This window comes from Mirounga leonina, unplaced genomic scaffold, assembly GCF_011800145.1.
Source record: "Mirounga leonina isolate KUSES-001 unplaced genomic scaffold, KU_Mleo_1.0 Mir_154, whole genome shotgun sequence".
Lineage (NCBI taxonomy): Eukaryota > Metazoa > Chordata > Mammalia > Carnivora > Phocidae > Mirounga > Mirounga leonina.
The window spans coordinates 57,786,585-57,814,532 of record NW_023270389.1 but is presented as its reverse complement, the minus strand read 5'-3'; the positions used below and the strand labels follow the sequence as shown (position 1 = coordinate 57,814,532).

At 38.2% G+C, this 27,948-nt stretch overlaps 2 protein-coding genes across 6 annotated transcripts in view; one reads left to right on the top strand and one right to left on the bottom strand.

Moving 5' to 3' along the window:
• Positions 1–99: 99 nt before the first annotated feature.
• Positions 100–27,373, bottom strand: MPC2 (mitochondrial pyruvate carrier 2). Of its 2 annotated transcripts, none has more exons than XM_035010905.1 (6): positions 27,306–27,373; positions 25,714–25,879; positions 14,300–14,340; positions 5,335–5,419; positions 4,720–4,831; positions 100–316 (listed from the first exon to the last, which is right to left on the bottom strand). In XM_035010905.1, the coding sequence occupies exons 2-6, from the start codon at positions 25,820–25,822 to the stop codon at positions 280–282; spliced, it is 384 nt and encodes a 127-aa protein (XP_034866796.1). In that variant the 5' UTR covers positions 25,823–25,879; positions 27,306–27,373; the 3' UTR covers positions 100–279. The 2 variants fall into 2 exon arrangements, with proteins under 2 accessions (XP_034866796.1, XP_034866795.1); XM_035010904.1 differs by lacking the exon at positions 27,306–27,373 and adding an exon at positions 26,424–26,550.
• The window catches only part of DCAF6 (DDB1 and CUL4 associated factor 6), a 127,953-nt gene continuing 126,684 nt past the window's right edge, over positions 26,680–27,948 (top strand). For all 4 annotated transcript variants that reach the window (XM_035010909.1, XM_035010908.1, XM_035010907.1 and 1 more), the window contains exon 1: positions 26,680–26,997. In XM_035010909.1, the coding sequence (XP_034866800.1) occupies positions 26,897–26,997 (101 nt within the window). In that variant the 5' untranslated portion in view covers positions 26,680–26,896. The remainder of the gene's footprint in view (positions 26,998–27,948) is intronic.

Below are 27,948 nucleotides of genomic sequence, written 5' to 3'. Positions count from 1 at the left end.
GGTCTGTAGGAGCAAGTATGATTTACAATGGGCAAATGGTAGAAAAAAATGTTATTCATAGCCATAGATAAGTTCCTTAAGTCACATATAAAGAAACACTATTATTAAAAGTTTGCTTTATTTTTCTGTTGAATCAAGTATTAGCCCCCAGTTTACAGTTTTTTTTATGCCTTCCAAACAGTAGCACAGTTAATATCACCTTATCAATAGCCAAATAATAAATCAAATTAGTCCCAGTGGGTATATCCACATCTAGATTGTTCGGGTGGTCAGGAACTCTTATTTGTTTGCTTTAGCTTTTAGTTCTTGGTTATATCTATAAAGGAAACAGAAAGAAAAATAATTATGAATCATAATAGATATATGTGTAATAAGAAGGGAATGGGACGTATATTCCATGTCTTCTTTCTCACTAGTCAAGAGGCTACATCATTGTAACTACAATCTTCTCGGGGGCATGTAGGTAAAACAGGCAGAAGGGAAAGTGACTTAAGGATTTTATTTGCATCTGGCTTCCAACTGCCAAGAGTTTTAACAACTTAACTGACATACAGTTTCTTATACAAAAGTATTATTTTGGTGAATATTTTCATTCTTGAATTATTTAAGAGCATAACAAACATGTGAACATATATATAAAATTTAGCAAAACGTGGTCATCTAGAACTTTTTATTTTATACTCGCAGAACATCTTTCCTAAGAATAAAATAAATTGGGAATGGGATCCTGTCTAATCATTAAAAATAAAATATACTTTTGTGAGGCAGGCAGATTACTGGGTTATTAGCAGTTTGTAAACACTGGGTTAGCAGGAGAGTAAAGCTAAGGCCTGTTTTTTAAATTCTCATTTATCTAAAGAAGAATTAACCACAAAGCCATAGAGTCTTTCCCTTCTACAATACCCTGAGCTTCATTTACTGTTCTTCCCAGATTACAAGAGTGGACAATAATATAAGCACAAAAAGTAACTTATTCCATGAATTCTACCATACCTCCCAGATTTCTCAAAAGGTTCTGATTTCAATACCCAACAGTGTTTTTCTAAATGCTCCAGAGTCCAACATTTATATTTTTAACTAAATCTCCCAATCTGCTATTGTGACTGAAAGGTGCCAAAAATCCTTTTGTCAAACTGTATCTGAGTTTTTGCTCTAGAAATAGTTCTGAATGTTGCACTTAGCCTTTTCTTAGCTCTACTACTGAGTTAATATAAAGTTAAAATGAAATGGTGGATGAGAGGGGCGCCCAGGTGGCTCAGTTGGTTAAGCAACTGCCTTCGGCTCAGGTCATGATCCTGGAGTCCCAGGATCGAGTCCCACATCGGGCTCCCCACTCAGTGGGGAGTCTGCTTCTCCCTCTGACCCTCTCCCCTCTCATGCTCTCTCTCACTCTCTCTCTCTCAAATAAATAAATAAAATCTTAAAAAAATAAAAAAATAAAAATAAAATTAAAAAAAAAAGAAATGGTGGCTGAGAAAAATACTTGTGAATAAAATCACTGTACAAATCAAAGTTTATATTGATATAAGTAAGCTCTAAAAATGCTGGTCAGACATCAGACATACTATAGAATGAGTTATTTATTCATCCATCCCATCTGTGCTAGATGATTATGAAAGGATTAAATTATAAACATAGGGATAGTAAAGATGAATAAAATGAGGATATACTATACTCTGCAGAATGGAATGCCTTCTGAAAGGAAGGTAAATTATAACTGAATATTTTCTATTTCTTTATTGAGATCATTTATTTTTTTCAGCCAAAGAACATTGTTTCGTAATTTAGAAAGGTTCTATGGTTCAAACAAAGGCAGAGCCTTCATCTAAGATGAGCTCACTCCAGAGTGTTAGCTAGTCACTGACAAATAATGTCAACTACTGAGTGCAGGCAAACTTTGGAAACATTGTGGGTTCAGTTCCAGACCACCACAATAAAAGCAAGTATCATGATAAAGCAAGCAAATGAACATTTTGGTGTCCCGGTGCATATAAATGTTATGTTTACACTATACTATAGTCTATTGAGTGTGCAATAGCATTATGTCTAGAAAAAAAGTACATACCTTAATTTAAAAATACTGCTAAAAATTGCTAACCATCATCTACGCTTTCAGTGAGTCATAATCTTTTTGCTGGTGGAGGGTCTTGCCTCAATGTTGATGGCTGCTGACTGATCAGGGTGATGGTTGCTGAAGGTTGGGGTGGCTGTGGCAGTTTCTTAAAACAGGACAGTAAGGAACTTGCCACATCAATTGACTCTCTCTTTTACAAATGATTTCTCCATAGCATACAATGCATTCTGATAGCATTTTACCCCACAGTAGAACTTCTTTCAAAATTGGAATCAATCCTCTCAACGCTGCCTCTGCATTATCAACTAAGTTTATGTAATATTCTGAATTTTTTTGTCGTCATTTCAAAAGTCTTCACACCATCTTCACTAGGAGTAGATTTCATCTCAAGAAACACTTTCTTTGCTCATCTATAAGAATCAACTCCTCATCCGTTTAAGTTTGATCCTGAGATTGTGGCAATTCAGTCCCATCTTCAGGCTCCACTTCTCATGCTTAGTTCTCTTGCTCTTTCCACCCCATCTGCAGTTACTTCCTCTACTGAGGTCTTGAACCCCTCAACGTCATCCATGAGGGTTGGAATCAACTCCTTCCAAACTCCTGTTAATGTTGATATTTTGACCTCTTCCCATGAATCACAAATGTTCCTAATGGCATTTAAAATGGGGAATCCTTTCCAGAAGGTTTTCAATTTACTTTGACCAGATCCATCAGAGGAATCACAATCAATGGCAACTATGGCCTTACAAAATATATTTCTTAAATAAGAAGACTTGAAAATTGAAACAACTCCTTGAACCTTGGGCTGCAGAACGGATGCTGGATTAGCAGGCATGAAAACAACACTAATCTTGGTGTACCTCTCCACCAGAGCTCTTGGTCATGAGGTACATTGTCAATGAGCAGAAATATTTTGAAAGGAACCTTTTTTCCCCAAGCAGTGAGTCTCAACAGTGCGTTTAAAATATTCAGTAGGCCATATTGTAAACAGATGTGCTATCATACAGGCTTTGTTGTTCCATTTACAGAGCACAAGGAGAATAGATTTAGTATTATTGTTAAGGTCTTCAGGATTTTCAGAATGGTAAATGAGCACTGGTTTCAACTTAAAGTGAGCAGCCACATTAGCTCCTAGCAAGAGAGTCAGCCTGTCCTTTGAAGCCTTAAAGACAGGTATTGACTTCTCTAACTATGAAAGTCCTGGATGGCATCTTCTTCCAATATAAGGCTGTTTCACCTACACTGAAGATCTGTTGTTTACTGTAGCCACCTTCATTAACTAACTTGCTAGATCTTCTGGATAGATAGTTTCTACATCAGCACTCGCTGCTTCACTTTGCACTTTTATGTTACGGAGATGGCTTTTCCTTGAACCACATGAACCAACCTCTGCTGGCTTCAGACTTTTCTTGTGCAGCTTCATCATCTCTCTGAGCCTTCATAGAATTGAAGAGAGTGAGGGCCTTGCTCTGGATTGGGGTTAGGCTTAAAGGAACGTTGTGGCTATTTGATCTTCTATCCAGATCACTAAAACTTTCTCCATATAAGTGATAGGTCATTTCACTTTCCTATCAATCATGTGTTCACTGGAGTAGCACTTTTAAGTTCCTTCAAGAACTTTCCTTTGCATTCACAACTTAGCTAAATGTTGAGCACAAGAGGCTACCTTTTGGCCTATTTCGTTGGCTTTCAACATGTCTTCCTAACTAAACTTAATTATTTTTAGCTTTTGTTTTAAAGTAAGAGATATATGACTCTTTCCTTTCACTTGAACACTTAGAGGCCCACTGCAGGCTTATTAATTGGCCTATTTTTAATATTGCTGCACCTCAGGGAATAGGGAGATCTGAGGAAAGGGAAGAGAGATGGGGGGATGGCCGGTCGGTGGTACAGTCAGAACACACACATTTATCAGTTAAGCTCATTGTCTTATGTGGGTGTGGTTTGTGGTGCTCCCCACCCCCCAACAATGACAGTAGTAACATCAAAGATCACTCATCACAGATCACCATAACAAATATAATAATGACAAATTTTGAAATATGGTGAGAATTACCAAAAGGTGACACACAGACATGAAGGGAGCAAATGCTGTTGGAAAATGGTGTCGATAGACTTGCTTGACGCAGGGTTGCCACAAACCCTCAATTTGTAAAAATGTGCAAAATCTGTGAAGCACAATGAAGTGAAGTGAAATAAAATAAGGGATGCCTGTAAACAGTTATAAAAATTTCCAAATGCTCATGGAATACTTTCTGACAAAACCAGTAACCTCCCTCTAAAGATCATTTCCAACACTACATAACCATACACATTTAGGTCCCACTTTATTATATATAATTGAAACTGAGTCATAAAAGGTTCGTGGAGAAAATTACTTAGTATTTCATAAATTGTGTATGTTGTCTTAAAACAGATTCTATGAACAGGCTATATGTCTTGATAATACACAGACAGATTTAAAACCTAGGTAGCAAACGTACTGTTTAACACTTTTAACTTAAACCCCCAGACTTTTCTAGAAATTTCTACTTTAGGCATATCCCATCTTAGCATTATACATGAATCTTAAAAAAAAAAAAAGGCACTGCCATCTGGGTGGCTTCTGAGGCAGATTTTTCTTTTTACACCTTTGATAGGCTTACCTCCAAATACGAAAGAGCTGAGAAGCTCCTGCTGCCCCCACAAAGAAATTAACAGCAAAGAGACTCCAGTTTTTTGGGATAATTACAAGTGAGTATCTTGACCAAATAAACCCTGTTGAAACAAAATATTTTTTTTAAAAAGCATAGGTACTGCTGCAATATCTTTGAACATTCAGTATTAGAGTAAGATAATTATAAATAAGACCATGACAATATAATGCAGGATAAAGGAAAAGGAAATGCTATACTTTGAGTCTTTAATAAAGTTGCCATAATTCAGTGTTACACAAAATATTTAATTCTTACATCAACAGGGAATCTTTACAGGGCAAACGATTATTTTTTCCCACTTTTAAAAATAGGTTCATGGCAAAAACATAAAAAACAAAACCCATGAGGATACTTACTCACAGTAACCCTCTTCTGCCTTTTCTATCTATAATCTATAAAAATTTCCCAGAGAGAACACTGTTAATTCCTTTGTGTATGTGTGTGTGTATGTGTTTGTGTGTGAGTAGGTGCTTCAAACATTAAACTGTTAAATAAATTGATGTAAAACAAAACAAAAATATTGAATGTCCTAAATGAAACACAGAAAATATTCAATTAATTTACCTGTGGCCATCAAAACAGCAGATTGAGCTGTGCTGAGTTTCTCTGCAGGTCTGGCCATGTCAGCCAATCCAGCACACACCAACCCCTGGAAATACACGTTAACACACAGCAAGAGAAATGGTATCATGAGTGTGCAGTAATAATTCTTAGTTTTATTTTTTTTATTTTTTAAAGATTTTATTTATTTATTTGAGAGACAGAGAATGAGAGAGAGCACATGAGAGGGGATAGGGTCAGAGGGAGAAGCAGACTCCCTGCCAAGCAGGAAGCCCAATGCGGGACTCGGTCCAGGGACTCCAGGATCATGACCTGAACCGAAGGCAGTCGCTTAACCAACTGAGCCACCCAGGTGCCCTAATTCTTAGTTTTAAATAAAACATAAAACTATTTCAGAGATTTCCACACAATAGTTGCCACAATTTTAGGGCGCCTGGGTGGCTCAGTCGTTAAGCATCTGCCTTTGGCTCAGGTCATGATCCCAGGGTCCTGGGATCGAGTCCCACATCGGGCTCCCTGCTCGGCAGGAAGCCTGCTTCTCCCTCTCCCACTCCCCCTGCTTGTGTTCCCTCTCTCGCTCTCTCTCTCTCTGTCAAATAAATAAATAAAAATCTTTTAAAAAAATAAATAAATAAAAAATAGTTGCTACAATTTTAGTATCCATGGAGTAAGGAAATGTATACATATCATCACAAAAAACTACAAAGAATTCAGGAATGCTTTAGAATTTATGTTTTGTTAACCACATCAAACAGCCTCATATACTTGAAAATCAGTAGTGTATGTGTGTAGGTATCCTAACAAATGGTACTTTTTTCACATATGAAGTTATATATTCTTTATACATGTTGGAAACCACTGGTGTGGAGGATGCCTAAAAGCTACTTAAGGTAATTTGTATAGATTCCTCCTTTCATGTTTTTGTCAACATTAATTCTTTTTTTTTTCTACAATGATGAGATATTACCTTTTTTATTCAGTTCAATTAGCTAACATAGAGTACATCATTAGTTTTTGTTTGTTTGTTTGTTTGTTTAACATTAATTCTTTTTTAAAAGTAGAAGTATCAGGGGTCCCCGGGTGGCGCAGTCGGTTAAGCATCTGACTCTTGGTTTCGGCTCAGGTTGTGATCTCACGGTAGTGGGATCAAGCCCTGTGTCAGGCTCCTTACTCAGAGGGGACTCTGCTTGAGTTTCTCTCTCCTTCTCCCTCTGCCCACCCCCCCAACAACCCTGTGTTCTCATGCGTGTTCTCTCTCTCTGGAATAGATAGATAAATCTTTAAAAAAAAAAAAAAAGGTGGAAGTATCAGAAAAGCTCTGTTATAATTTTAGTTTTCGGGTTGCATAATTTTTCTTTAATGTCAAAGTATACAACATAGTCATTTCTTCTCTGCTGTGTTTTTAACACTGTTATATAACCATCCTACTAATACCTCTACCATTAGCATCACTCAGAAAGTTTAGTAATGAGTCTTCCTTCACTAGAGTATTAGTTATGCTGCTCTATTGCAGAGATGAGAATATGTAATAAAATGATTTTTATTGATGAAAAATGAAAATATACACAAAATAAGAGAGTAGTACAAAGAACCCCTACATACCCATCACCCAGAGTTAATAATTATTGAAATTTTGCCACATTTGCTTCACCTCCCTTCTTCCCTTTCTCCTTTTACCTTTAAGTATTTTAAATCAAATCCTAAATGTCATTAGAGAATATGTTTTTAAGAAATTATTTTTAGGTCTCACTGGGTTTCTAAAAGATGCTCTTACATGGAAAATATAAATCAGCAAAGGGTTTTGCCCCTAAGTAGAACATAGATATACTTGTAAATGTATACACAAATTGAAACCGAATACAAAGGGTTTTGAATTAATAAGGTCAGCAGTACAATAAAGCTATGATTCTGATTTTAAAAGGGGCAAATGGTTACGCAGAGGAGTATAACCAGAGGTAAATTATGGCTAACACTATTTTGCCTCTTGTTAACTTTCACCCACAGTCCTATGACTTTTCTCCCAAATGCTTCCTGATTATCCTTCCTACATTCTTCTTTTAGGTCCCAATGTGCATTTTCTCCACATCATATTTGTTCTACTTTTGCAGGGTAGAACACTGCCATTGAGAAGGGGAAGAAAGGGATTGATTTCTACTATTAATCTACTGGGTCCATGTATTATACACTGCACCTTGTTGGATAGATTTATGAACACTATGGGTTACATTCTAACATTTTTTTGGGAAGAAGTCAGTGGTCATGATTTTGTTCATGCTCACAGTTTACACTTTATTTTTCTGGGACATGTTAGTAATTGTTCTCTCCCACGAAGGTCTTTTTTTTTTTTTTTTTTAAAGATTTTATTTATTTATTTGACAGAGACACAGCGAGAGAGGGAACACAAGCAGGGGGAGTGGGAGAGGGAGAAGCAGGCTTCCTGCCGAGCAGGGAGCCCGATGCGGGGCTCGATCCCAAGACCCTAGGATCATGACCTGAGCCGAAGGCAGATGCTTAACGACTGAGCCACCCAGGCGCCCCTCCCACGAAGGTCTTGAGCTCCCTTTCTCATGTTTCTAAAATATCCTTTTCTACTTCTACATCACTCTAACCTTATGTAAATTATCTTAGAAAATCTCACCAAATCTAATCTCTGTCACTTATTAGCTGTGTGACTTTGGTCAGATTACATAACACTTGCCTTAAATTCCTCATGTGTAAAATGAGAATATTAATAGCTACCCCTGCAAAACTGATGTATGATTAAATGAGATAATAGCACAGTGTCTAGAAAATATTATTAACAAGAACAAATAGTAGCTTATGTCTGTAGAGCAACAGAGAAAAAGGAATATTAGTTTTCTACCTTTTCCTGCATTACTAGCTTCAGGATAGGAGGCAGATGGTCTGTGTTCCTTTTCATCTTTATTATGAACTTTATTCAAATAATAGAACTATATAGATTCTATTCAGAGAATGTTTAGAGTAAACAATAAGATTATGTAAAATACTCTCTAACATACAAAGAAACTACTAGTTAGATCCACAGCACCTATTTTAAAGGTGGTTATCTAAGTATTTAAAAACACTTAACTTAATAGGCTGTGGAGTTAAACAATGTGAGCTTTCACATCCTGATGGACCATTTACCACGACAGTATGTTTAGTTATCTAGCTCTTTGAACCTCAGTACCCTTATCTGGAAGATGGTAATAATATTTACTTCTCAGGGGGCGCCTGGGTGGCTCAGTTGGTTAAGCAACTGCCTTCGGCTCAGGTCATGATCCTGGAGTTCTGGGATGGAGTGCCGCATCGGGCTCCCTGCTCAGCAGGGAGTCTGCTTCTCCCTCTGACCCTCCCCCCTCTCATGCTCGCTCTATCTCATTCTCTCTCTCAAATAAATAAATAAAATCTTAAAAAAAAAATTTACTTCTCAGATTTTTTCTGGTGAAGATCAAATATGAGATAATGTATTAAATAACCTAATACAGTTTGGCATCTAGTAGACTCAAGTTAGCTCTCTATTAAAAATGTTAAAAAAATGTTTTTCAAATTGTCTGCAGCCCAGGATTGTGATTTTTTTTTTTTTTAAGATTTTATTTATTTGACAGAGACAGAGAGAGCACAAGCAGGGGGAACAGCTGAGGGAGAGGGAGATGTGGACTCCCCGCCAAGCAGGGAGCCTGATATGGGGCTCAATCCCAGGATCCTGAGATCATGACCTGCGCCGAAGGCAGACACTTAACCGACTGAGCCACCCAGGCGCCCCAGGATTGTGATTTTTTTTTTAAAGATTTTATTTATTTGAGAGAGAGCAGAGAGCGAGAGCACAAGCTGGGGGTGGGGGGCGGGCGTGACAGAGGGAGAGAGAAGCAGGCTGTCCACTGAGCAGGGAGCCCAACACAGGGCATGCTCCACTGACTAAGCCAGCCAGGTACCCCTAAAGTGAAAATTATACAGGATACACTAGAATATAATTCATCCAAAGAAAATGTAGAACTCAAAATAAGTGGATCCATACACAAATAAAAGCTTTAGCCTTACAGATGACTGGCAAGTGAATATATATTAAGTTAAAATAAAATATTTAAGGTATATAAGTGTCCTTTGACCTCAATGACGATTTGGTTTCAACAAAAGTGGCTAAGAAGGACTCCACTCCAGTTAAATGTCTGAATAAGTATAGTCTGAAATTCTTAATATAGAACATATGTGGCCTGGGGCAGCAACTGCTATGTGTCATGGATAGACTACCATAGATGAATTATTATCAAATGGTTTGGAATAATATGTACATAAAGTAAATACGTAACAAAAGAAGTCTCCTCACCAGAGAACAAGGCACAGTTTCTACTGCTATGCTGTCATCAGAAGACTATGCATGATTTCAACATGAACTTAAAATAGATGTTTTTAAAGGAGACAGATACCCAACAAGGCACTTAAGAGTATGTCATACTGTCAATGTTTCAAAACACTGGTGGACCAGATCAAAGAAACACCAAAGTATTGATAAAACCAGTAAACTTCTAAGTTGTGGCAAATTTGAGGTCAAAGAGAACCCCCAAATTTGTTATAGAGTAAATAATTCTTATTCTTTTAATAATGGTGCTAGAAACAATAGTTATGCAATCAATTACAATTTATAGACATATAATTACTATAAAATTTCCAGTGCTGATACAGAGAAGAGGAAAAAAATAATAATATACTTTCCATTAGTTTTTTTTTTTAAATCACACTAGTTTTGAATGTTTATTTTTGCTTTGATCTGCATTTTAATTAAATTAACAGACAACACATTTTAAACATTAAAGAAAGAAAAAGACACTCATACATCATACTAATGGGGTTTCTCATAGATGGACCATTAGTGGTAGGCACCAAAAATTTCAACTGTTTTTTTTTAACCTGTCCCAGTGACTTTTTAACCTGTCCCAACCTCAACTGTTCTATTTCTGCTCTGTAGGTATCACCATTTACGTTAAACATTTGCACAGTTTATAAAAATTATGTCATGGGCAACTGAGTTGGAGATTTTCCTTTCTCTGCTGGTATTCTTCATTATATATTTTGTCAGCTTCTCACAGAATCAGATTACTACAATCTCTATTACCATTTAAAAAGTGTCTGAAATTCCATTCCAGCCATGAGAATTAATATATAAACATATTTATTCAAAGTAAACACAAAATTAAGTGTGAAGTTGAATGAATAATAAAAATGAATCTTTAATAGTGTAGAATAACTTCAATCATGTCCCTTATGATTCTGAATCCCACTGTATTAAGGAAAGTAATTCACGTGAATGTATGTTTACAAACATAAGTAAAACAGCTTACAAGACAAACTTTGCTATTAAAGTCCATACTAAAATTCTGGACCCTAGAATTCTTGTCCTGGGCCTCTTGTGAAGAGTCTCCCTATTCATGGTGTTCTCCTACCAAACAGAAATGGGTACATGAGTGAACAATTTTCACTTGCTTAATGAGGAAGTGGAGTATAGATATATGGAGGTGGATTACCAAACTTCAATTCACACTCCTGGGAATAAATGTAGGATTACAATGGAATGATGGAATTTAGTGTACAGTTACATCGATGACTCTCATTCAGATACAGGGCAACAAAAACATAAATCAAATGTATATAATCCTTGTCTTTAGTAATTGAAAGTGAGTGCAAACTACTTACTAATTACTTACCAAGGCAAGAAAAAATCAGAATGAAGTGCCAGGGAAGCACATGAACTTAAGGCACCATATGTACAACTTCAGTGATTGGCACTTATTCTGAAAAGGGCTTTAAAGACATGGGCGATAAAAAGCAGTATTTTTGCCCCCTACTTCAATAAACTATGTAGTAGTTCTGAACACAGCTATTTATTTTTCGTGCTTTGCTTTCGGCCCTGAGAATAGCAGCTGCATTTTCTGGTAACATCCTGCATCTTTCCTTTCTTTTGGTGTTTGCCAACACACACAGTGGTAAAGGCTGTAAAAGATGTAAAACAGGACAATAAACATGCTGTGTCTGTGTAAGAAACAGTGCAAAATCGATGGCTGAACTGACATAGTACTGTCGGATCAAACTAAAGCTACTTTTGAACGTTTAGAGTGAGCAGAACCATTAAACATGATATGCTGAAACTTTTTTTTTTAACTGATGGGACGTTTTCTCAATATATTGTTAAAAAGAAAACCATATGCCCAGAATCACCTGGAGGGCTTATTAGAACACAAATTATTGGGCTCCATCCCCAGTTTCAGATTTTGTAAAACTGAGATCACTTAGGCCAAGTCACTAATACCTAATGTAACTGCATTTTCAACCTCCCCCAGAAATGTAGTCCTAAGGAGTCAGTTAGGAATTTTCTGGTCAGCACCAATGAGGTAATCAGTAACCTGGGCCCTCTCCCCATCCCTCAAACATAGAGGAGATAATTCACCTACTAAGATCCCTTCTTTTGTCTCCAAATGAAGGTGACCTCATCTTGAAATAATCCTTTTTTTTCTAAAAGTTTATGACTTCCTTGTCCTGCCTTTAAAAACTTTCTCTTTCAGTGGCCCTTGGGAGCTCCCCTCTACTTGCTAAATGGGATGCTGTCCCATTGATGAATCATTGATGTATGTATTAAATACAGCCAATTAGATTTTCAAATTTACTTGGTTGAATTTTGAGTTTTAACAATATAAATAATAATAATAAAAAGAACTGCTCTCTAGTTCTCTGTAAAACGTAGCTCCCAACCACTAGTCTACTCTAGTCATTTTATAGTTAAGGGGACAAAATGGCAGATTTAACTTGCCTAAGGTCATAAGATTGAGGGAGAGCCAATTCTAACATTCTCAACTACTTAGATTTTACAACTGAGTTTCTGAAATTGTTCTGACACTTTAAAGCAGTACATTTATGAAAATTAAAATAGCCAACAACTCAACAACAAACAACTCGATTAAAAAATGGACAAAGGGCCTGAACAGACATTTCTCCAAAGATATAAAAATGGTCAATAAGCACATGAAAAGATTCTCAGCATAATTAATCACATTAGAAAATGCAAATCAAAACCACAATGAGCTACCACTTCTCACCCATTAAGATGGCTATTATAAAACAACAACAACCGAAGTAACAAGTGTTGGCGGGCGATGTGTAGAAACTGGAATCCTTGTGAATTGCCAGTGGGAGTGTAAAACAGCGCAACTGCAATGGAGTGTAGCACAGTATAGTACAGGCCGTTGCTCCAAGTAATACTGATCCAACATTTCCACCTCTAGGTATATACCCCAAAGACCAGAAAGCAGGGACTGGAATAGATGTATGCCATTGCTCACAGCAGCATTATTCACAATGGCCAAAAGGTGGAAGCAACTCAAGTGTCCATCAGCAAATGAATGGATGTGCAAAATGTGGTATCTATACAATGGAATATTATCCATACTTAAAAAAAAAAGGGAAATTTGACTCTTGTCACAACATGGATAAACCCAGACGACACTGTGCTAAGTAAGCCAAGCACAAAAAGACAAATCCTGTATGATTCCACTTCTTTGGGGTACCTATAGTAGTAAAATTCACAGAGACAGAAAGTAGAACAGTGGTTGCCAAAGGCTGCGGGAGGGGAATGAGGAATTGTTTAACTGGTAGAGTTTTAGTTTTGCAGGATAAAAGGAGTTCTGGCGATTGGTTGCACAACGGAATGTACTTAACACTAAAAAAATGGTTAAGATGGTAAATTTTGTGTAGTTTACTACAATTAAAAAAAATCAAAAAGCCTACAGACCAGTACTTTTCAAATTTTAGAAGGCATCAGAATCACCTGGAGGGCTTATTATTATTAGAACACAAATTATTGGGCTCCATCCCCAGTTTCAGATTTTGTAAAACTGAGATGGAGGGCAAAAATCTGCATTTCTAACAAGTTCCCGTGCAATGCCAATGCAGCAGATCTGGGGATGACACTATGAGAAGCATTGCTATAGGCCCAAACTGGCCCTTTCAACATAAAATCAATAATTTGTTTTATTGTTTTCACAATTACCTCTTTTCAGCTAAATGAGAACTTCAGGAATGGAAACTCTGGTGTAAGGTAAAAAGCACTGGTCTTGGAGTCAGAAGTCCTAGACTCTACCATTTACCAAATGTTAATACACACCCTTGGATAATTTTTCCTGTTTTTCTGAGACTAACTTTCCTTGCCTGTATTTTGATGTTGGTATCGTCAGTTCACATACTAAACAAATAAAAGTTAATCTGGGGGGGTTCTAATTAGTTTAATGTTTGACTTAGTCATAAAATCTTAGAATGAAGTTTCAGTTCCAAGGGCCCACAATTACAGGCTTTTTTTTTTTTTTTTAAGATTTTATTGATTTATTTGAGACAGAAAGCACGAGCAGGGGTGGGGGGAGGGGTAGAAGAAGAGGGAGAAGCAGACTCCCCGCTGACATGGGGCTTGATCCCAGGACTGAGATCATGACCTGAGCTGAAGGCAGATGCTTAACTGACTAAGCCACCCAGGCATCCCAATTACAAGTTTTTTGATACTAATTATGTTCCTAGAAGGCCTTTTATCTAAGGAGTTCAGAACTCAAGTAGGTAGTGTACTTTATGCAGTAAAAATGACACACCTGAGATTATTTGAATGAAATCATCTCTAGACAAGCCATGAATATTTAAAAGTACATACTTCATAAAAATGACTTCAAATTAATAAGTTCTTTTTAGGGCGCCTGGGTGGCTTAGTCGGGTAAGCATCTGCCTTCAGCTCAGGTCATGATCTCAGAGTCCTGGGATCGAGTACTTCATTGAGCTCTGTGCTCAGCTGGGAAGCCTGCTTCTCCCTTTCCTCCCCGCTTGTGCTCTGTCTCGCTATCTCTGTCACTATCTGTCTCTCTCAAATAAAATATTTTTTAAAAAAGTTCCTTTTAAAGAATTTTTTTTTCAGTAGCTTCTACAAAAACTCAAGACTTACCCATTTCATAATTGGAGCCCAGAAAAAAACTGTTTTGGGACCTGAAAAAAAAAAGAGAAAAATTCAGAAATAAACCAACTATTTTACATGTCTTTTTTTTTCTTTTCAATTTTTTAATTTAAATTCTAGTTAGTTAAAAAAAAATTCTCGTTAGTTAACATACATTGCAATATTAGTTTCAGGAGTAGATTTCAGTGACTCATCCCTTACATAAACACCCAGGGCTCGTCATCACAAGTACCCTCCTTAATACCCATCACCCATCTAACCCATCCCCCACCACCTCCCTCCATCAGCCCTCAGTTTGTTCTCTATCTTTAAGAGTCTCTTATGGTTATACATGTCTTTTAACAGCCATCACCACATTTCAAAATCCCCCAAATTTAGCAATCTATTTCTAATCATTTGTACTATCCTTTCTGCATTCTGTGTATTTAACATTTAGAAAGTCACCACAGTATCGACCTTACATACAGGTTGTTTTGACTTCCTTGTCAGTTATTTGTAATTTTGTGACTTATTAAAAATTATCAAAAGTACAAGGGAGATAGTTTGGAAACCATTCCCAAAGCTTTGCCTTGAACATGAAACTTAATGTTAGTTAGTTCACTCAAGGATAACCTCCAAGTTGGAGAAATTAGAATTTGGAGATTTGTGATATGAACCTCAGTAACTATTAAATATTCAATTCTATTAATATTTATTATTATAAATGACATGTTGCCATATGTATGATAGTAAAAGCTCTTATAAAAAGTCTATATATTCTAGTAAAAATTTTTTTTAAAGATTTTATTTATTTATTTGAGAGAGAGAGACAGAGACAGAGCATGAGCAGCAGGGGTGGGGGGGGGAGGCAGAGGGAGAGGGAGAAGCAGGCTCCCTGCTGAGTAGGGAGACCAACTAGGGACTTGATCCCAGGACCCTGAGATCATGACCTGAGCCAAAGTCAGATGCTTAACTGACTAAGCCACCCAGGCACCTCTCTAGTAAAAAGATTAATGAACCTAATTTTAAGGTTCATGTGAAAAAGGGGAAAGACTTAAGATCCCTAAGCTCTGTAACAGTAGGGTTGTTATTTTAGCTATCCTGGTATCCATTGGCCTTTTGCAAAATGTTAAATAAATGTTGGTAGCATTGAAAACAATTCTGGTTTCTTAAATAATGCAGAATTTGAGAGATATGATGCTTCAGAGCTGGAAGGAAACTCAGTTCATCTAACCTAAATCTTTCATTTTACCATGAGGCTCTGAGCAGATTCATGACCTAGTCCAGGTGGGCAGCCAGTAAGCAGTAGAACTGTGACTGGAACCTAAGCCTTCTAGCTCTTTAACTACATAACTGCCCACTTTTAACTCTTCCAAATTATATATCTCATTTAACCTTCAAGAGGCTACAGGGACAGGAAAGAAACAGACTTTGGTCCATGATAATTTAAAATATAACTAAGCATGCTAAATCCAATATATATCAAAGTACTTAATATGGTGAGTATGCTCTCACACACTGGATCAACAGATACATTTCTTTCTTTCTTTCTTTTTTTAAAGATTTTATTTATTTTTTAGAAAGCAAGCGAGAGAGAAACAGCATGAGAGGGGAGAGGGTCAGAGGGAGAAGCAGGCTCCCCGCTGAGCCGGGAGCCCGATGTGGGACTTGATCCCAGAACCCTGGGATCACGACCTGAGCCGAAGGCAGACGCTTAACCATCTGAGCCACCCAGGCGCCCAGATACATTTATTTCTTAACACACAAATTAAACAACTTGATATAAGAAAACAGTGATTTACTAGCAAATTCAAAAGTTTTAAAATCCTATTATATTCATGACTATTATTGCTGCCTTAGTATTCTACTTTGCTTTGTAGGAAGAAATCATTTGTTTTTATGGATCACCAAAATCACATCTAAAATGGCATCATTATCTAAGCGTAACACATTTTACTTCTCTTCATCTACTCTAATATTTCTTAATAGCACCAGCAGGTAAAGATGCATTTATCCATTTTTCCCCTAGTAGGTGAGCAAGTGTTCACTGTCATTAATGGTAAAGAGTATTTTTGTTCACATATGCGTAAATAACATTTAAAAGATAAAACTGACTTAAACTTATTATTTAGAAACAAAACAAAAGAAAGATAGTGAAGTTGAAAAGGTAATGATTTAAGTTAAAACCCAGCTGTAGTTCTGGGTTTAACTTGTTGCAAATAAGACTATTCATTCATTCATCCATAATAATTATTGCGTGCTTTACCTAGCTGTACCTAGCACTGGGGATATGCTGGGAAATAAAATACGGTGCTAACTTTTATTAACTCAGCACAAGAATGCTGTATAAGTAAAGTCACACCTGGAAGCTAACATTTTAGGAAAACTTAATTCTAATGTGCTTTTCTCAAAGTTGCACTAGTTTCACACGCAGGTAATACCATCATCTCAAAGTAAAAATGAGCTCAATGATAACACTCCTTTTTTGGGGTTGCATTTTGGCTGAATTACTATCAAAAGTAGTTGGTTTGGGGTGCCTGGTTGGCTCAGTCGGTAGAGCATGCGACTCTTGATCTCAGAGTTGTAAGTTCGAGCCCCATGTTGGGTGTAGATTACTTAAAAAAAATAAAATCTTAAAAAAAAAGTTGGTTAGTAACACTAAGGAGAGAAATTTGAAAAATGTAAAAATAGCATCTGCTTTCTCTATAACTTTTGCTTATCAAGTAGTCCTACAAAAGTGTCACACGAATACTATAAACTATTGCTTGCCTTTAGCATTATTAAGTGATGGCAATGTTACACATTTTGGACTATCTTCCACAATTTAACATAGTCGTTGATATTTTTTTATCCCTCTCAAACTAATTCACATTGTTCTTACAGCTACTAAATTCATTAATTGTGATTTTCATACAAAGAGATTTAAAAATCTATCATAGTATACTTTAAATACTCTACTATAGTTAGTAGTATTTCTACTTACCTATCAAAATTACAACCTCCTTGAAGCTAGTGGCTAAATAGTATTCACACTTGTAGCCCTACCTAATAGATGTTGAATAAAAAGAAGAGTTAGCCAACACAGTTGGAAGCAGTTTATATGAACTGGAGTTTAGACTCATCTTTGACAGATTAAGTATGTATACAACTATATAAATATGTGTGTGTATATACATATGCAAACAATTGAAAAATTCTTTAAAATCAGAAGTTGTTTTTATCAGTCTGACACTTAAAATACTGGAAAGTGTGGCTTATACTTTAAAGAGTTTTTAAGTAAGTTTTCTGATTTTCTAGAATATTTAAACCTAATCCTAAAGTTGTTCTACAATCTAAGTCTTATTTTCTCAATCTTCAAAGGACCTGGATACTATCTTTAGACTAATAATTCTTCAAACTCTAGAAGATCATGGCACAGTCTCTTTTTCCCAGTGGGCCAAAACAATTATAATGCTAAACTTCATTTTCTCACATACATGTGACAGCTAGTCATTTTCATGTTTTCCTATGTACTTTCAAGTTTTCCAATATTTTAAGTTGTAGTGCAAATCTGGACACAGTGCTGAAATGGCTGCTGGGAGAATTAAAGCTATTGAGGAGTTCTAAATTTTGACATTCTTATAACTGAGTGAAAATCCCTATATATTCAATTTCTGGGTTACCGTACGTATCTTTTATCCAGTTCCCTAAGCTGTGTACTGTTCTGATCACAGCTACCATTACACCCAGAATTCTAGCCATATAATGATCCGCTCCTCTAGATCTTGAACAAGATATGGAAACAATTTTCTTTCTTTGGTTAGGACTAGGTTGGAATTTCAAAAGAAATGTTTATTGAACTAAAGAAATAGAAAAGAAAACATGAATGCATTGGGTTTCAGAATATAAATTTCTAATCCTAACTTAATTAAATTTTAGCCCAGGTCACTGGTTCTCAACCAGGGGTGATTTTGCCCCCCAGGGGGACATTCAGCAATGTCTAGAAACATTTTTAGTTGTCACAACTGTCGTGGTGGCGCTGCTGCCGTTAGTGATGCCTTCTAGGTAGAGGCCAGGCAGGCTGTCAACCATCCTACCATGCACAGGACAGCCCCCTGAAACAAATAATCACTTAGCCCCCTGCAACAAATAATCACCTAGCCCCCCAAATGTCAACAGAGCAAGGGTGAAAAACCTTGGCCTAGGTGGACTTACAAGCGAGGCAAGCATGCAAATAGTTTCATGCTGTTTAATGACTCTAAACCTTAGTTTATGCTTAGAATATCCCAATATTCTGCCTGGCCTTCCATCTGGCTAACTCCTAATATCCTTTGAAAACTTATCTTAGATTTCATCTCCTCAAGGAAGCCTTCTTTAACATCTCCAGGTTACATAAATGCTCCTTCTCTGAACCCCCAAAGCATATATTGCTCTATTGTTTTCTGCACTTAACAATTAAAATGATGTATTTATGCATCTGTCACTTTAATTGGACAAGGTGAAGACAAGGCCTATTTCTTAGTTTTCCTTAACAAATAACATTTGTGAACAGAATTGAATTGGATTAACCATGTCCAGGACGGGTGTTAATCAAAGATATTCAAATTTTAGGTCTGGCCAGATATGCCTTGATACTGTTTCATCTTCAAGGGTAGAATCTGCTATTTACTCATCCCCAGGGATATCAAGTTCCCTTTATATCAGGGCTGTACTAGATTTTCAGTCATTAGTCACTCTACTCCTAGACCATGACACTCCCCTATCTGGCTCCTGAAAATTCTTCCCATAAGTCTGATGCCATAATGCACTGATCCTGTAAGTCAGTCTTTTCAAACTCTCTAGTTACTTTATTTTATTTAGCTTGAGCTTCTGAGATTCCTATGGCAGCACACCTAGCTTATTTTTCTTCCCCATATACAAAGTCTCTGAGTCGTATGCAATATCAATTACTAAGTTTTACTTTTTAATCTCTGCAGGAGGGTTGGCTTTCATCACTCAAGGGTAAGTCAGCACATTGTTTTGGTCTCTGGCTTTGAACTTCTCAGCCAACTCCTCTCTTCCTATTTTCAAAACTGATGCTTCCTCCTCTGCCAGCCTCAAAATTGTTTCCTGAACAATGCCTCTAGGTTCTGGTTTCTTTATGAGCTTAAATATTTGATCCTTCAGAGTTAATGAACAGTAGAGCTTTTCAGTAAGTGTTTGCTTGGTAACTAATTTACTCAACTGCCCCAAGCCAGATGATAGTTTTAAAATATTACCTGTTCCTCTCCCTTACAACCAAACCAAACAAAAAAACTTCAAACATGGAATTATGGTTGCTAGAACCTGGACCATGAGAGGTATGAATATTTTAGTTAGTGAATAATTTTGAAGTATAAAACAAACTTTCAATTATTTTAATAACTGCTAAGCACTAAATTTAAAAATATTATGAGCAAATATGTATTATAAGACATTCTAAATTTCTAATATTTCTGAGATATCAGAGGATGCTGACAAGCGACACAAATAATCAGAGTTGGATATCTTTAAGTGCAAACAAATAGTGTTTTCTTCATTGTTAAGAAAAGGAAAACAGCAGCTTAGCAATACCTGTCATCATACAATGGACTAACAAAAATTTTTAAAGAAAACGTGTCTTAGTTCACTTTTCCATTTTATCTTACTAATCATTTTCTACCTTAAGAGTAAAAAAGTCAAGTAAATTTAGACATGTATGAATTCAGGTACAGAGGAAAGACTTCCTGCTTGGAACAGAATAACTTTACACACATGCAAACATGCACACATACAAATATTGAGTTGAGATACTATGTGCCAATGTGAAAAATAAATTTCTCATTTAATGCTTTTCACTATCTATTCGTGTCCCTTTCAGACCATTTCTCTATGGTTTGCTGCTTTTCAACATTCCTCAACATTCTTTTAAGTTCCGTATACTAAGCAATCCCCTCTTTGCTATCATGTGACCAACACACTTATAAATCCTTAGAATTTGTAAATGTTACTCCTTGACATAGATATGGACTGTCAAAAGTTACTCATTTTTATTTGTACTAAAACTAGTTCTGATTTCACACTAAGAATGTGACTGGGCTTCCATTTTAGGATCATGTAATCTTTATATCTTTTGAAAGGCCTTGGAAACAGCCATCACTCAGATAGCACCCAGAACATCAAGGGTATATAATGATTCTTAAAATGTCGATTAAAAACAGGCTTTGGTACAAATGCCAAAGTAAAATAACAGGTGAAACAACTAGCTAAAATAGCTAATAGGCATTTTGGGTTGATACATTTTAAATTTATATTATTTATTCAGTTAAAAGAATCAATGACTTTTAGATGTAGGAAGAGAGTTGAAACTATCTAAATCAGGCACTCATAAGTCAGGTAACTGAGGCCCAGAGCTGTGGAATTACCTGTGTAAAATACATAGCAGAGCAAGGATTAAATACTAAGATCTCCAAATCCTAACTTAACAATAATTACATAGTTTTCCCCAATGAATTCTGAGTTTCTTGAAAGCTCTGAAACTAAGAAAAGCTCTAGTAAGAATACCAAATTGAAGATTATTACAGCTGAAGAGGACCTTAAAGAAAATCCAAGCTCCCTTATTTTAACAGATGAAAAAGAAAAGGCACTTAGATGTTAAGTAATCTGTTTTATACTCAGGTACTTCCAGATAGAGCAAGCACAGGACACAGATCTCTGATCCTCCTCTTCTTTCTACTGTGTCATACCATACTTTAAACATTTTCATACCCTCTTATAACCAAATTAATATTCTTGCATGACTTGGAAATGTCAAATTATTTATAGCTTTCCTTAGGTCTTGTTTCTCCTTTGGTATATCTGTTGAATCAAACTAGGTGAAGCATAAATAGTCTTAATTTCTTAAAATTAGCTTAAAATCAGGTTAGTGGACAAAAGTTTATTAAGTGTCAAACTAACAACTACAGCCGGACTGTATTCCTTTTATGATCTCTTCTGAGAATATAAAATCTCTGTGAGTAGGGATTTTTATTCACTAACATATCCCAAGTGCCAGAACAGTACCTAATATACAGTAGGCCCTCGATAAATATTGAATAATTCAACTTTCTTGGTAGCTACTGGTTTAAAGATATCCTACTTTTCATCAATATCTCACAGTTGTATGTGAAATCCCAACTTTCTATTTTGGTTCTCATTCTAATTTTAAGGGTACAGAGATTATTACTGTAAAAAATGAAATGTGCATATCTATATATTTAGTATATATAAACATAATCTATATTAGATATGATTATAATATAATCCAGATATCTAAATATCTATATATCTATTCTAGACTGGCATTAAAATTCTTCAAGCAATCTCTGATGCAAGAAAAGAAACTATTCTAACAGAAATGCTAAAGAACTATGCTAATTCATAACTATGTGGGCATCTACACTGTTTATTTACTTGATCTGCATTTGGCTTTATTTACATGTAATAAAACAATATATACTCTGAACTAAGTTGTATTAGACTATCTAGTATAACACCATTTCCCTTAGTATTTGACTCTGAATTTTTATGATAAAGATATACCCTTATGAACATGGCTAATATGGGTTCGTTTAGTATGTTTTTATTTTCTTTTATTTTTAAAGATTTTATTTATTTGACATAGTGGGGGGGGAGGGGCAGATGGAGAGAATCTCAAGTGGACTTGGTGCTCAGCACAGAGCTGGATGCCAGGCCCAATCTCACCATCCTGAGATCATAACCTAAGCCAAAATCGATCACACTTAACCAACTGAGCCACTCAGGCGCCCCTGTTTTTATTTTAAAACATATTCCTTAGATATTTAAGATAAAAAGGAATAAACAGTTCTCTTACCTAGGAGAAATGCAGATATTACTGTTATTGAGATCTTAAAGTAACTTCTCCAGTGAGCCTTCACAGGGAGAATACCATGTAATGCAGAGAATGATATTCTCAGCAACAGCACGCTAAGCACTGCAACAGATTTCACACAACTCTTTTTTCAAAACTTCTTCCACTTAAGCCAAAATGTAACTCAAGAAAAGCAAAGCTATGGTGAGGTATATAAAATGATATGGTTCAGAAACCTGTTTTCTGGGCTGACTTAGTTGGAGGAAAGTTTTTATGTATTTTTATTATTTGTTTTTATTTTATTTCCCCCAGTTTTATTGAGATATAATTGGCATATAACATTGTATTAGTTTAAGATGTACAACATAATGATTTGATATATATTTATACTGCAAAATTACCACTACAATAAGTTCAGTTAACATCCATTGCCTCACTTAGCTCATTTTTTTTCTTGTCATAAGAACTTTTAAGATCTACTTTCTTAGCAGCTCTCAGATATTTAACACAGTATTGTTAACTATAGTCACCATGTTGTACATTATATCCCCAAAACTTACTTATTGTATAAGAGGAAGTTTATACCTTCAGACCGCCCTCTAAGATAGTTTTTGGATTCTTTAGAGCTGTGGTCTAACTACCTTTGAACACTGGACCCTATCATTAAAAAACCGTTTTTTGAGCATACATCCCCTAAATTTATATTGTATGTATTTATAAACTATATATAAGTCATATACATGTATATATGTACATATGTTGACTCCACAGAACTCAATGGTGTTCTACATAACCTATATATAACTATACTAATTTATTTTTATATTATAAAAAATACACAGAATAGAAAATTTAAAAAGATAAAATAATAGTAAGCATTAGTAGAAGCTGTATTGTTTTCTTCCTACATTCCAATGTTTCATTTTGTGCATACTTTGGGACAATTCACCCCATTTGGGGACTCAAAAATACAAAGGAATGACACTCCTTCACTAATGTTTTTTTCCCCTAAGCTTTTAAGTAAACACCAGTCAACATGACTTCAAGGTTATTTTTCTGACAAATACCTGGAGTAGAGCTATGCAGCTGGTTAATGTAGAGTCACATACTTTCATAGTCAGGAGGTGATGGTGGAGAGTGGCATATCTTATGAGGACTGAATTTGCTAGGACACACATTTGGTTAGAACTCTATTCTTACTCTATAGAGTTAGATCACAATGTGCTAGGAACAACACACACGTGAATGATGAAGGCCGCAGATCTAATTATATAATATATATCATTATGATATAAAAATATATACATTATAGTTCTGTAACTCTAGTATATACCTATATAAAGACATATTCTTGTTTCTTGACTAGACATTCTGCCCGTGATAAAATTAAATCTCAGATATTTAGAATCTGAAATGTATGATATCCAACTGTTAATATCATAGCCTTGCATATCATTGTAAAAACCTCCAGTATGTGAACGTAGTCTAAAGTTTAAATGAGGATTCAATAACATACTATTATGCAAAATAGTACACAAAAACCTTGCATAGTCACTCTGATGACTCTTGGAGCAATAATCAGTGTTTCCTCAGATTTTATTCAATACCAATGAATCGACAGTTATGTTTTTCATGCTTCTCCATTTCTCCATTGGTGTGCCTACAACTTTTTAATCACAAATACTTTTGCAATGATAGATATTCTTACTATGTATATTGATTAAAAGCTTAGATGGGAGGGAACTAATGTTTTTTGAGAGTCTAAGTGCAAACACTTTGCTAAATGTTTTAAAGCCATTATATCATTTAATTTTCACAACAATCCTTAAATGATGATAATTATTATCCCCATTTTATAGATCAGAAAAATAAGGCTTGGGGGCTTTAAGGTCAAGGTCACACAGCCAAGATTTAATCCTACCTTTCTCTGGCTTCAGAGCCTATTCTCCTTCCCCTACACTGAAAATGGGGTTATAATAACTGAATCAATCCAAGAATATCCAGATGAAATACACAGTCTACAAACGAAAGGTAATTCCTCTTGATTCTGAAAGATGACTAAAGTAATAATTATAAGTGGTTAAAGCCCAGGCCCCTGAAAAGATTACTATAAAACTACCCTTTGCTTCTGTATTAAAGTAATTTAAAATTGCTCTTCCTTTACCCTGCCCTTATCCTACAGCCCAAATACAAAGCTTAAGAAGGTCAAAGTTGACTCCATAGAATTCAGTTGACTCTAAAACCCAGATTACTACAGAAGCATTGCTCAACCCTCCCTCCTGAAAATCTTTGTCACAAAATACAGCACAATTCCAAAAAACTGAGTGCTAAAAAAACCAAAAGGCAAATAAACTAAATATGCTTCTTAAAAAAATTCTCCTTAAAATTTTATAATGGGTACCGATTTTATAATGGGTAAAGTATAAATATTATACTTTAGTATAATATTATTAATTCTATTCATTTCATCATCAAACTGGAAATCAGAGTCTGCAACCATCTCAGACCCCAGAGAGCTGCTTCCTAGTCAATATGTGGAGAAAAGACAACTTTCCTAATGATGCCAACTGCAGAGAGAGATTTAACTATGTAGGAAAAAATGGTTACTTTTGGGTTGCACTTCAATATTTCACTTTATAACACATTTTCTCATTTGCTAAATCTTAGGCTGGAAAGAGACCTCAATACCTCCGGTTTTAGTTCCCAGCCAAGTATTATTACAGCTCATTTTACAGAAGAGGCAACAAAAATCTAGATCTTAAAGAGTTGGAAAGATTGGGATCTTCCAGTTTCTTATAGAACTATTTTTTTTTTCAACCACAAGAACACGGTTTTCCAACAGGACAAATGAGAGCTAACATTTGCTAGGCATTTACGAAGAATCAAACACATATGTTATCTTTAACTTTCACATTAAGCAGATGCTACAGAAACTAAAATATCTAGGATTTCACCCAAGGTCACACCTATATAGTAAAAGGCAGAGCAGAATTAAATCCGGGTCTGTCCCCATGAAAAAGTCTAGGGAAAGTTAGCTCAGTAATTTCATAAGGACAGCCTTAAACAAACTGGACCTATGGGACGAGGTATGACACTAACTCTGGAACCCGGGAAACGCATCTGCAGGCCTCTGCCAGCTGGAGCTTAAGAAGTGTGACCTTTCCTCCAAACCTTGCGCTGCGACAGGACGGCTCTGCTCCGCGTGGGTCAATATACCACTACTCGCGGAGGGAAAGAGGAGAGAATGAGAATTTCGTGGGGGGCCCCGACGGATCTGGGGCCGCGGAAAGGGAGAAGGATCAAACCCAGAGGCCCGGTCCGGGTTTGGGTCGTGCCTAAGGGATGGGGTGCAACAAAGGTCGCGAAGGGCGCTCACTCGAGAATCACAGGTTTATGAGAGATGTTGAACGAGGTAAAGTGAAAAGCAGGTTGGCTGGGAAGTGAGACGGATTCACTTGAAGGGAAGGGGTTGGGGCTGTGGGTGATGCCTCCAGCGGCAGAGCTGTCCGTGGCCTCTAAAGGTCTATTTTCGAGGGAGAAGGAGGGAAGGTCTCGGTGAGAGCTATTCTGGGTCTATTACCTGCCGGGTGGTTGTACAACGGCCTCAGTTTCTCCGGCAGCAGGAGCTCCACTTTATCGAGGACCCGGTGGTAGGTGGCCCGAAGGCCCCGGGCGCCAGCTGCTGACATCTCTGCGGACGAGTTGGTCGTGGGCGGTCGAGTGGGAGAGTGGCCGCGTGCTCCTCCCTGGATGACAACGAAGGGCACTCGTCACTTTCTCCTGCCACAGTGCCTCGCCTCCTCCTCTCCCCTAGGGTGCCCTTCCCGCGGCTCAGGCGGCCCCCCTACGAACCACCGTGTACGCGGTGGCCCAGAAAAGATTGTGGGGGCGGAGGCTCTGCGACGGCCCGCCCCGCGTCCGCCTCCTTCCCTCCCACCGCCCAGAGGGAGGAGGAGTCACAGCAACAGGTGCCTGAAGGACTGCCTCACCAAGCCAACCCAGGGCCCTAGCGGCAGCGCGCCTGCGCAAGCGGAGCGGCCCACGGTGATTGGCCCGCCCCGCGGCGCGGGCGGGGTCCAGCGCGAACCTCCAATTTCTCCTTCCTGCCCTCGAGGCCATGTTGGAGAAGGGAACGTGAAGCTGCACCAGTTCTAATCCCCTTTTCGCTTTGATGAAGATAGCCCGTAGTTAAAATGGGCTTTTTGGGCCTTCAGTGCCCCAACTAAAGATGACGCCGCACAACGCTCTTGCTTCCTTTGGAATGAGACTTGTGACTGAGAGACTTCATACCTCAGCTTCTCTCTCTTCCTCATTTATCCATAGAGAATCAAGGATTTAGCTACAGTGTCCCGAACCACTTCTCTCGGGTGAGGGCAGCCGTGGCGTACAAGAGCCTCACTCGTGGGTGGTCGTCATCTCGCGAGAAAGGCTTGGAAGGGAGGGTGTCGAGAACGAGGAGAGGGAGGAGTCGCGGCCGCCTCCGCCTCCTCCTCCTGTTGGAGGGGGGCCGAGGGAGGGGACTGTTGCTGATCTCTGGATGTTCTGGGTAGTCTGAGAAGGAGAGTATGAGGCGAGCTCCGGCCCGGGCGCGGCCGGGCTTCGGGGGCGAGGGCGCCGCCGCCGCCGCCATCTAACTCGCTGCGCCCGCGAGGGCCGGCGCGCGGATGGTGCCGGTGCGGCTCGGGTGTTGATCCGCGTGTCCCCTCCCCCTTCTCCCCTCCCCCACGCGGTGGTCTCCCCTCCTACCCGGGCCCGGTAGAGCCATGTCTCGGGGTGGCTCCTGCCCACACCTGTTGTGGGACGTGAGGAAAAGGTCCCTCGGGCTGGAGGACCCGTCCCGGCTGCGGAGCCGCTACCTGGGTGAGCGGGGGCCCCGGGGGCGGAGGCGCTAAGGTCGCCGCCCAGAGGTGGGGGAGGGGGCCGCGCCGCGGGGGCTGTTGGAGGTGGGACAGCCCCTCGGCAGGGGCGCCCCGGAGACTCTGGGGTGCTGGGTGGACGCTGGCCGACGGGCCCCGTGCCGGTGTCTTCCCACGGCCAAGCCCCCCTTGCATGCTGCCAGCCGCCGCCCTTGCTGGGCTTTCCTCAGGGGGCCGGATGGGCGGCAGACGCTAGTGGCCAGGAAAGGTGTTGGGGGCGCGTGTGGAGTGGGATTCGGGAGAAGACTTGCCGAACCTCCCGGAGCTGTTTCGTTTGGAGCCAAAGTTGGCGCTTGTGCTCTTCTCCAACGCTCTCCCCGCTCCGCCGAAGGACTAAGTTTTTGTTGACAGCCGCCCCCCTCCCCTTCGGTCTCCGGAGGGCTTGGGTGTCGGCTGCGACGCGGTGACCACCTTCAGGGACTTCACGCTCCAGACGGACTCCGCGTAAACTGTTCTGCGGCTCCCGGCCAAAACCTAAAAGTGATCGCTGAGCTCTCCCCACCCCCGCGCGCTTTCCCGGTTCGGCTGTGCTGTGCAGTTCGTTTTGACCGCTCTAAGGAGGTGTCGGGTTTCACGTTCCTCTTCCCACCCCTGTAAAACACACTCGGCATTTACTGTTTCTTAGTTAAGCTTTCTAAAAACAACCTTCGATACTTGAGGGAACAGTATTCCACCCTTTTTTTTTTTTTCGTTTTGGATAAGGTGGTTATGTGAGGATTCTGGGTCAAGCTGCGCTAGCTAAAAAAGTCCAGTATCTTCAAAGTGGACGTATTTAATAAGGGTCTTTTTTGTTTGTTTGTGTCTTCCTCTGCAGTCTTTTCAGCACACTTTATTCTTTTTTATTTGAAGGGAAGATATCACTTAAAACTTTTTTTCTTTCCAGTTTTGTCACTTTTTGC

What these genes read in the sequence shown, in the direction of transcription:
- MPC2 (XM_035010905.1), bottom strand. Translation starts at nt 25,822, where the DNA reads ATGTCAGCAGCTGGCGCCCGGGGCCTTCGGGCCACCTACCACCGGGTC. An exon ending in GTTGTACAACCACCCGGCAG is followed by an intron (nt 14,341 to 25,713) that starts GTAATAGACCCA and finishes TTTTTTTTTCAG; the next exon opens with GTCCCAAAACAGTTTTTTTC. An exon ending in CAGCTCTTTCGTATTTGGAG is followed by an intron (nt 317 to 4,719) that starts GTAAGCCTATCA and finishes TTTCCTTTATAG; the next exon opens with ATATAACCAAGAACTAAAAG.